Source organism: Zea mays, chromosome 6 (genome assembly GCF_902167145.1).
Source record: "Zea mays cultivar B73 chromosome 6, Zm-B73-REFERENCE-NAM-5.0, whole genome shotgun sequence".
Taxonomy (NCBI): domain Eukaryota; kingdom Viridiplantae; phylum Streptophyta; class Magnoliopsida; order Poales; family Poaceae; genus Zea; species Zea mays.
In genome coordinates, this window is record NC_050101.1 from 121,468,996 (window position 1) to 121,480,118 (window position 11,123).

Sequence of the window (11,123 nt, forward strand, 5' to 3'; positions counted from 1 at the left end):
AATGTGCCCAAATGCTGGCTTCACACGAGTCACGAGTTCACGACCGACGACGAAGCGCTTCTAACCAATGTTCGTGGGCCCCACCGCCAGGTCACACAATGCGAAGGCAATTTCTTCATGTACCGGTGATCTACGGTGTACGGGCAGAGATGGCAAGTACAAACCCGCTAGGTTTTGACATTCCAAACCTGTACCATGAAAAATATCTATATCTAATAAAAAATATATACTTATGATGTGTTTGAAATTTTGCCCAAACCCGTACCCAACGGGTTAGCGGGTACCCATGTACCTGCGTGGTTTATCTCCAATATGATTATTCTTCTCGTGATCAATAAGTATCATAATGATTAATGAGATCATGGTCCAAAATTTATGTGATGAACAACGAGTTCATGATTTAGTATAAAAAATATTAGTAGAGAGAATGAAATACAAATAATAAGTTGTATAATCAAGTGACCTTACACTAAGTTATTCATCTACCACTTATATAACCATAGAAAAAACTATAATAGCAAGCAAACAACACTCTCACCAACTACCTATACATTCATCATTTGATAAAAATTAGGAAGTAAATAGGGACATAACAAGTTTGTTATTTGTTTATAAAATAAAATGACAATATACATTAGGTTTGGTCGGGTTTAAAAACCCATGAGTTAACGGGTTTGGGCACTGTAGAAATAAACTCGTACCCATGAACCATTCGGGTATACATTTATGCTCATTAACAAACCCATGAGTATGGAAATTAACGCAAATTCGTACCCTAATGGGGTAAAAACTCATCTGGTTTCAGGTATCCATTATCATCTCTATGTATATACCCTAAATTTAGATGATGATGTCGTCTTCTACTCCCTTCAGCAGCGATCCTTTAAATTTAGAGAACACTATTGGATCCTCTATATATAGAGTTTCTCTATCCATTTGAATATTTTAAATAACCGGTTTAGCAAAACTAAAATATGTACAATATATTTAAGATTATGAAAAATATATATGTACAAAAATTAAAAATTAAAAAATGTCTCTAATCTAGATATTTGCGTATAGAGGACGTTGTTAGAGAGAAAAAAGATATAGTGGATACAATTTTTTATATGATACTAGTTAAGTGCCCGTGCGTTGCAACGACATACAAAATATTCGGAAAAATATTAATGAAAAACGATTGCATAAAAACGAACACCACATATATTATCAATCTCAATATATCATAAACACATATTATCGATCTTAATATCTCATAGATTCTTTGGCAACAACCAATACATAACTAAATTGATATAAATCAAATCTCTATTACAATGTGAATGTCACAAAAACAAAGTCTAAGAATTGAGGACTTCTTTATACACTATATTCTTTGTTATGTCTCATTTGAAGAAAGACCAAATTTAATACTTCTTTCAGATTCCTTATTAAATTCCATTGCATAGCTATCACCTACCATAGCTTCTCAATGGTCGAGTGAGAAATCAGTACACTATCACATTACAAGGAAATTAAGGCAATAGGAGCCCAGACAGATAACACATCCGACAATGAACATCACATCCAACAATGAACATCTTGACTGCAAGAAAGTATTGGTTGAGCTTGAGCGTATCTCTAGTAACATCTAACCAACCCGACATTCTGCTGCTAGATTTGATTTTAATCCCCACGTTTGACCACGCCACTCTCACTTCCCATTTGAAGGAAACTAAATATCATGCACCTATTCCCAATGAAACAAGTAAAGAACTTTCTTCTAGTTTTGGAAGATGAAACATGCATATGACAAGCAATAGCATAAACTATTAGTCAACAAATATGTCTGTTGTCGGCTCTAGTCCAGTATGTGCACATGCAAATACAGACCATAAACTGTCAGTCAACATGTTACTCGAACAAACTTGGGAAACAATAGAAGGTACATCAGATAGATATAAAAATCAGGATGACTTGTTCTTAGCAGACGCTTGATAAAAGTGTTTCACCAATAGAATATTGACTTAAGAGTCTAACCATTGGCTTTACATCACAATCACTACTTGTCTGCAACATAAAAAAGGATTAACATTGGTCTACATGAACATGAGTAGTAATAAAATGACAAAGAGAAGTCGATAATGATGGCATAGGAAGACACAGGAAAGTACCCATTTACATTGTCGCACACTATTGAGCTACTGCTCGTCATGTATCAGTAGACGATAGGTAACACCCGCAACAAGTTCTGCACAGGTTCCCTTAATGCTCTTGTAGAACTCTTGATCTGACCAGCACGTCTCATCTTGGACCTTACCTTCAGGCCAATCTTTGGGGCTGACAGCAACCATGGACGACACAACCACCCCTCGCTGGTTTAAGATCACAGTCAAGGCTACGATTACTGACTTTAAGATCTGAGTAAGTTATTAGGTATACAAAGGAAATAGAATTAACTTTAAGATTAGAGTCAGGGTTATGATTACTCACTATGTCCCAACGACTCGATTCATAATTGCTTCATTCCGGTATGCACAAAAGATGCTTGCCATTGCAAAATCTGATATCTTGGGGTTCATATCCGCGTCCAATAGTATGTTACTCGTCTTAAGATCTCTATGAATTATAGTCAACCTTGAATCATGGTGAAAATAGAGAAGCCCTCTAGACACTCCTTTGATTATCTTGAAATGTGTTGGCCAACAGAGGAGATGTTGCCTTGCAGCATCTAAAGTAATAAGCAATTTCATAAGTAAACATGTCACATATTTTTTGTTTGTGGAAAAGGATGATGTTTTTTCCTGGGAAATTAATCATGAAGTTATAATTTGGAGACATACCAAAGATAACATAATCCAAGCTTCTGTTTGGTAAGTATTCGTAAACCAACAACTTCTCATCTCTGTCGATGCACCATCCAATAAGTCGAACGAGGTTTCTGTGCTGCAGCTTTGCATTTAGAACAACTTTGTTTCTGAATTCCTACGCGCCTTGTCCTGAACCTTGGCCGAGCCTTTTGATTGCGACTTCTATGTTGTGTCCCAGCATACCCTGCGTTGTTTTGTTTCGCCATTGTTGTACTGAACAAGCAATGCCATAATTCTCACGGTTCTACAATTTATTTAGAAGATGTGTGCATTTTTTATTACTGACCTTGTAAACCTTCCCAAAGCCACCTTGCCCGAGCATGTTCTCAGAAGAAAAATTGTCTGTTGCAGTTGCATTGTTTCCAAAGATGACAAATGGAAGCTCTACATTTTTCATCACCGAGTTCGTTTGACGCACTCAAGTATCCTAGGATCGCTTTGCTCAAATTATCCTTGTTCTGACGTTTGGCTGACAGGAAGAGCCACTCCAATTGTTATTGATAAACCTTATGCTAGCAATACAAAAAAACTGAGCTGGATAGTTCTTTATGGTGAATATATTGGCTCCCTCCAATTGTACCTCTAAGCTTGCATATCCAAACAAGGTACATGCCGGTGGCCATGAGTGCAAGCACAGAAGCCATCACCGGGACCGAGATCTTTGCCACACGCCCCATATTCTTCCTTGTAGCTACATAAATGTATTTATTAGTAGCAGCTGATAAGATGTTGAGTTTTGCATCAGAATCTTGACTGCTTCAGTTTTTGCTACCTATTTCAGAGTTTGCCAGCCCAAGATAGAGATCCTGCCCATTTTCTTTGTACTTGACATCAACGATGTTATCTTTCCACATGATGCAGCCGCTGCTGTTACCCTCACCTGGATATCGAAGACAATCTTTGGGGCTGATCTCGAGGTGCTTCAGGTGGTCTGTCTTCTCGTCACCTGAAATGCGTGTCCTGGTGAGTGCAAGCGAAACCAATCCAACAGGAAGGAGGAAGGGTGATGCTAGCTGCCAGAGACCACCGCGTCCACGGGAGGCCCACGAATAGCCTCATCGCGCCATCCCCTTCCTCACCCTCCGCCACTCGCTCGTCGATGGCCTCGGAGACAAGCACCCGCACGGGGCCCGATAGCCTGCTAGCCTGGACAGGGATAGTCGACGCCGCCTAGCTGCTAGCCATGGCTAGCCCGCGACACGTCCCCAACGCAACGCCGCCTGCTGCATCAGTGCATCCCTAATTGGTTGCTGTCCTAGATGAGGTGTGTGAGGCTGGTCTGCACCGCACACTATGTCGCGTACACCTCCACGTCGAGCTGCTCGGCCGAGATCGATGCCAAAGATGCCTCCTCCGCCGTCCAGGCCAGAGGGGATTCCCAAAAAGGGGGACTTGTTGCGCGATCTCGGGGAGGGAGGGCAGGGCAGTTGGGTGGGAAAGGGTGAGAAAAGAAGGTCACACAATTGGTGCCTTGGCGCCTTAGCGGCGTGGGGTGATGTGGGCCCAGCGTGGTGGCTAGAAAGCAAGGTCGCGTAGTCAGCGGCATGGGGGCGAGGTTGGGTGCGTCGGCGTGGTTACGGGTGCAGGGCAGAACACGATGCACGGTCTATAATAGAGTGTTATAGGGTAATAGAGTGTTATAGGGTAGTAAAGATATATAGGCTGGACAGTCTAAGGTGCGAACCTTCGCGTTCCCAACCTACCCCTGCAAGCCATTGCCCTCGCCTATCGCCTCGTGCAAGTCCAAGCTCCCACGACTCCACCGCGACCGGGAGAGAGTCAGAGAGAGACGCCCGCCTCCAGATCGTCCGGCGGGGATGGCGGCGTCGGTCTTTCCAGCGCTGCTGCTGGCCGTAGCGGCGGTGCTTCTCCTACCGGTGGCAGAGGCCGTGTGGCTCGAGCTCCCGCCGTCGGGGACCAAGTGCGTCTCCGAGGAGATCCAGCCCAACGTCGTAGTGCTCGCCGACTACGCTATCATGTACGAGTCCCACCCCAGCTCGCATCCCACCGTCGCCGTCAAGGTACGCGGCCACAACTCGCTCTCGGATGCCCTTGGCGTGCGGTTTCGTCTCGTTCATTCTCGTGTTTGATCTCGATCTGGGCCGGTGAACCGGTGTGTTCTGTGATCTCGGTGTAGGCGAATTGGGACGCAGCTGAGGCGCTAGATTGCGCTATTTTTCGTGCGAATTAAGCCCTGCAATTTTGTTGTTGTCTGATTGAGCTTCTACGAGTCAAAACTAGCACTTAGGGGAGATTGATGGAGGGAGGAATTATACGTGTTCTAGTTCCTAGTACGGGGCTCTTTCGCTACAAATTAGTCTTAAGTAGCTCAGCGTGAATTTTGTACAAGGGGAAATCTGCAAGTTGACAATTCATCATGAATCTGGTCATAGTATCACCTTACTAATTCATGGTTTCGAGACATTAGGGAAATTGATTTATGAGTCAAAACTGCACTTGGCCATTGCTTCAGATGGGGATAATCTTCAATTTGGGTACTGCTATGCTGGATGGCGCTCTCTCAAGTAACTAGCATGTGCTATGCTTGGTTTTCATTCTCTCTTGGGAATCGAATTCTTATATTACCATTCTTAGTTATTAGCCCTAATGTAATGGGGTTGAACATAACACTAAGTTGCAGCAGATGTTGGATTGTGCTTGCTATTGTGATTGTTTATATACCTAAGTGTTATGCACATTAATATATTTTTATATCCAAAATACACATTAATAGATTGTTTTAGTAGTTAGTACCTTGTAATCATTTGTGTGCATGAGCAGACGAGTTAATGCATATAGTGTCACTAGAGTCTAGTCTAGACTAAAATTTTTGACTGGAGTTCCACCCTGAACCCTGCTCAATTGCTGACTCTTTTAGAGAACTTCAGATCCAGATTGAATTTTACAAACTTCCGAAGACAAGATTTGATGATCAAAGTGACAAGGTGCACTATGGGCAACAGCACTTCTGTACCATATCTGCCAACTTAAGAACATATTTACCACAAGTCTGATGCTCATGTCTTATCTTGTTATCCTATGGCAGCCTTGCATTTTATTGGCATTTCTGTGATCAATTTTGTTTTTTAATCCCAGAATGCATGTTAAAGAAAGCTCTGTGTGCTTCGAGAGGGATCTTTGTCCCCCTAACTCTAGTTTTAGGAATCATATTGGAATTTCAATGTACAAACGGTTGATATAATTCGGAGTACCTTCATTTTCAAAAAACAACTTCAGCATGTATGAGTGGGGTCTCTGACTTGTTTATATTTGCATATGGTGAAAATATTCAATGCATCATTCTTCCCGGTGGAATTGTGAAAATCCAAAAAAAGACATACTTGAAGTTTTTTTTTAGAAAAAAAATTCTAAAAAACTCCATGCATGTAGATGAGATAGTAACATGCTCGCATGTAACATTTTATAATCAAACTCAACTTCATTTATGAGTAATGAAATTGACAAATCTCAGAGAAAAGAAGACATAAAGCACATGTACTCTGTCTTTTTCTTTGCTCTCTGTCTATGATTTGTCAATTTCATACTAATAAACAAATTGAGTTTGGACATGAAGTTTTATATGCATGCATGTCACCCCTCATTTAAAGGTATGGAGTTTTGAAGAATTTTCAAGAACTTGTATGTATGCCTTTTAATTGGGGTTTCATGATTTCACAACATCAACAACAAAGCCTTTTAGTCCCAAGTAAGTTGAGGTAGCCTAGAGTTGAAACCCGACAGAAACCATAAGTCAAGCTTTAGGCACATAAACAGTTGTTTGTCATGCACTCCTATTCAAGACTAAATCTTTAGGTATATTACATCCTTTCAAGTCTCCTTTTACTGTCTCTTCTCATGTCAACTTCGGCCTTCCTTGCCTCCCTTTCCTATTGCTAGGTCTTCGTTAGGCATGTCCAAATCATCCAAATCAGCGTTGGACAAGCTTTTTTTATTTGGTGTACCCCTAGACTATCATGTATATTATCGTTCCAGACTCGGTCCCTTCTTGTATGGACACAATACGCATTTCTGCAACAATTATCTATTGGAAATGTAGTCTTTTGTAGGCCAACATTCTGCACCGTACAACATAAACTTGCCTTTTAGCTTTTGTGGTACTCTCTTGTCACATATAACACTAGATGGTTGTCGCCACTTTATCCACCATGCTTTGATTCTATGGTTAATATCTTCATCAATATCCATGTCTCTCTGTAGCATTGATACTAAATATCGAAAGGTATTCTTACTAGACACTACTTGACCTTCCAAACTAACATCTGCCTCCTCGTGTGTAGTAGTGTTGAAGTCACATTTCGTATATTTAGTTTTAATTCTAAAAAATTTGGCCGAGGAGGGAAAGACCGCCCTCCCGGTATTATATTAAGAAGAGACCGAAACATGGTCCCCGTCGAGAAAATCCTCGAACCCTGCCCCCCCCCCCATCACTAGCGGAACGTCACCGCCCACTCTGCAACAGCCCAGCCAGTGGGTGGCGTGCAGGACATAACCCGGAAGCGGGGGGGGGGGGGGGGCACAACGAGGGTTTTTTTTAACCAAGCTAGAAATTTGCCTCCGAGGCGGATTGAACCCGAGACCTGGAGGTGCTACTCGGAAGCCTTAACCATTACGCTAGAGACCCTTTCGCTTAGTTTTAATTCTACAAAGTCTAAACTAAAACCTTTGCACTCTAGTCTCCTGCCACAACTCTACCGTGCATTTGGTTGCAATGACAGGATGTGATGAGACGCAGGGCCATGCCAGCAAAAGCCTAGGCCCTGTACGAAACTATTGAATAAAGGCCTTTCTCATCAAATCACTAGAAAAATAAAACGATAACAATATAGATAAATAAAATAATCAATAAATTATTTCATTAACAAAGTAAGCAAATAAATATGCATGCATACCTTAAGTTAAGATATTGTAGGTACCTTGTAATTTGATTGGTTTTTTCTTAAGTACCTTTGAACGTTTACGATCAAAGCTTGAAAGTTAACACCTTATAGATGCTATTTGAGTATCTAATCTAATGAATCTAGATAGGATAGGATCAATGTGTTTCTGTAGAGTGGAGACATACCTAGGTCTAGGGACCTGCCTCCTGGATGTATCTTTGATCTTTTCCTAGATGTACCGTTCCATAGATGTGCAATGACGACACTATGGCAGAGCGAGCGAGATCGGTGCAGAATGATAGGAGCGCGCTGGCGGCAAACGAAGATGATGCATCAAGTATTTTAGGTTCCCGCTATATCCTAATGACCTAATTACTAATATGCCTTCATAGATGGAAGTTTAGGGGGCCCAAAAAAATGGGGGCCCTGTTCAAAAAGTTGAACCAAACACACCCTAAGCAGTGCTCCTTGTTGAATGTGTCAGAGCTTTTTCCCCCTTTGCTATCCTAATTACCCCTAAATGTTTTTTATAGGTTACATCACCCTATGGCAATACTGTGCATCATAATGAAAATGCTACAACGGGCCAGTTTGCATTCACCACTTCAGAAGCTGGAAACTACCTTGCATGTTTCTGGATAGACAGCGTGGAGAAAGGATCAGGAACATCTCTAAATCTTGATTGGAAGATAGGGATTGCTGCAAAGGACTGGGATACTATTGCTAAGAAAGAGAAAATTGAGGTGTGGCTAAATACAGTGTAATTGAAGTCCACCCACTCCAGTAACGCTTTGCTCTTGGTTTCTGACTTTGTGCAATCTGGATTCAGGGCGTAGAACTAGAGCTTAGGAAACTTGAAGCTGCAGTCGAGTCCATCCATCATAACTTGCTGTATCTCAAAGCAAGGTAATCTGTCTCTCTTTATTTTTATATGAATTTCGCTGCTCTCTTTTTCAAATAAAAAAAAGAGTACCTGCATGGAACTCGTTGTCATATACTCATATTGATACTATTGCAACCTAGTTAGGGCTTGTTTGGGAGCCAGAAAACCGGAGGGGAATCTCCTCCAATCCTCTCTGGTTTTCTGGCTCCAAAAGGACTAGTTTGGGAGTTCAAAAACTGGAGGGGATTGGAGGGGCTTTTTAGCCCCTCCTTATTCAAAATTGAATAAGGAGAGGATTCTATCCCCTCTAATTCGCTCCGGTTTTGTGACTACCAAACTAGCCCTTGGGAACCCAATTTTTTCCAAGGGATTTCCATTTTTTCCAAGAGAAATTAGTTCATTTTCCTTTACGAAAATAGAAATCACTTAGGGCTAGTTTGGGAACTCTATTTTCCCAAGGGAGAGTGAACTAATTTCCCTTGGGAAAATGAAAATCCCTTAGGTCTTGTTCGGTTAATCCCGTTACCCATAGATTGGATGAGATCGAAAAAATTAAGAAGAAGTTTGACTTGCTTGGAATTTAAACCCACCCAATCACACTCAATCCAAATGGATTGAGAGCTAACCGAACAAGCCCTTAGAAAAATGTGGTTCCCAAACTAGCCCTTAGGAAAATGGAGTTTCCAAACTAGCCCGGAGATTATTTGCAGCTGCTGGTGCATGGTCTGATGCATTCTTGAATGTTATTAATACAGGGAAGCTGACATGCGAACAGTGAGCGAGAGAACGAATTCTAGAGTTGCCTGGTTCAGCATCCTGTCATTGGGAGTCTGCGTTGCCGTCTCTGTGCTGCAGCTGTGGCACCTTCAAGGGTTCTTCCGGAAGAAGAAGCTCATTTAAATTCACGTTTTATCAGTGTGTACTTCCCGTGTTAAATACCTTAGGAGGACAATTGTCAAATTTATTTCAAAAGGAAACTCGTATGATGGACAAAACATGTCTTTGATACATGACTTGAAACTAGCAACCTATATTCCGTGGAATTGAGGTCGACCTTCCATCTTGATTGCCTTGCAGCTGCCGGTAAATAATGAGTGCTACGTTCAATTTTTCTCATTATCTGCCATACTTCAAATCGAGATTTTTACTCTTTATCCTTGTATCTGATTGTTATTAATAATTAAATAATAATTACTGTAGAAATTAGAATTGTAATACCGCGTGTCATCTGCTTATACAAGTTTGTGGTGACCAGTGAACTTGCGAGGGATTTCAATTTCATTAATAGCCGAGGGTAAAATCAACTCAAATATAAATTGAACGATGATGGGTCGATTTTGCAAGTGATTGAATATCTTGCCATGAAAGAAATCCCGCTCCCCCGTTTTAGCTTTGAAACTTTTTGGCTAAAGATTGAGGGTTTTCTGTAAAAGTACACAGGCGCTAGGAAGAATAGCAGACAGTCCAAATTCAGTTTTGCATGTTGATATGGATAGATCTGGATACTTATTTAGATGTTGCACTTTTTTGTTTTCTTTATTCGATCACGAACAAATAGGCTATAGAATTTACTATGTAAATTTATATCCTTACTTTTAGCATTGAGTTTATTAAGATCCATAAAAAGTGTATCTTAAATTTGTTCTATATCTTCTTAAATAATTGATACAAAATACAGATACGGATTCGGATTTTGTTTCACTATTTCCATTTTTTATTATTGGGATTCTTGTATTTTATAATATACTTAATAATATGACTAAAGATTAACACCAAAATTCTATGTATATTTATTTTAAAATATCAAATTTGTTATATAATTTGGATATTTAGATCTATCCCTACATGTTGACGAGGAATAGTCACTTACAATTGTGTACATATATAGGAGCTGATTCTAAGAGTATTGGATAAAACAATTCAGATTTAATTTAGATTCTAATCTACCTTAAAATCAAAACATATGTTCGATTGTAAATCATCATCGTATAAGTATCTCTTAATAACCTCTCTCAATCTAAATCTATTGTGCTTAAAATTCTCCAATAATCTTATAGGTAAAGCTTTAGTAAATTTGTCAACTACATGATCCTTTGAAGAAACAAAATCAATCTCGAGCATTCTTTTAATATTTTTCTTAAATAAAATGATAATCAACTTGTACATGCTTTGTTCTAGCATAGAACACCGGATTAGATGATAAATATTTTACTCTAATATTGTCACACCGCAATCTTGTCGTTTTGGAATAGGAATATTAAGCTCTTTTAGAAAAAGTTACACATATATAACTTTTGTTGTAGCATTTGCTATGATTTTATCATCAACTTTAGTATTAGATCTTGATACAGTGTCTTGCTTACGTGCGCTCCATGAGATGAAATTACTGGCTAAGTAAAATCCAAAACCACTTGTAGATATTCTATCATCTATATATCTTGCCCAATCTGCATTAGAGAATTTGACTTCATAATTTCTAGATCTAAATTAGTG

At 40.1% G+C, this 11,123-nt stretch overlaps 1 protein-coding gene and 1 long non-coding RNA gene across 2 annotated transcripts; one reads left to right on the forward strand and one right to left on the reverse strand.

Moving 5' to 3' along the window:
- Window positions 1-1,936: 1,936 nt before the first annotated feature.
- Window positions 1,937-4,265, reverse strand: LOC111589576 (uncharacterized). The gene is made up of 3 exons (XR_002748659.2): window positions 2,823-4,265; window positions 2,473-2,710; window positions 1,937-2,354 (listed from the first exon to the last, which is right to left on the reverse strand). It is a non-coding gene; the product is annotated as an uncharacterized lncRNA (long non-coding RNA).
- Window positions 4,266-4,546: 281 nt separating this feature from the next.
- LOC100273431 (Transmembrane emp24 domain-containing protein 10) lies at window positions 4,547-9,682 on the forward strand. The gene is made up of 4 exons (NM_001147868.1): window positions 4,547-4,870; window positions 8,281-8,490; window positions 8,577-8,653; window positions 9,386-9,682. Exons 1-4 carry the CDS (start codon window positions 4,667-4,669, stop codon window positions 9,528-9,530), a joined length of 636 nt encoding a protein of 211 aa, NP_001141340.1. The 5' UTR covers window positions 4,547-4,666; the 3' UTR covers window positions 9,531-9,682.
- The last annotated feature ends 1,441 nt before the right edge of the window (window positions 9,683-11,123 follow it).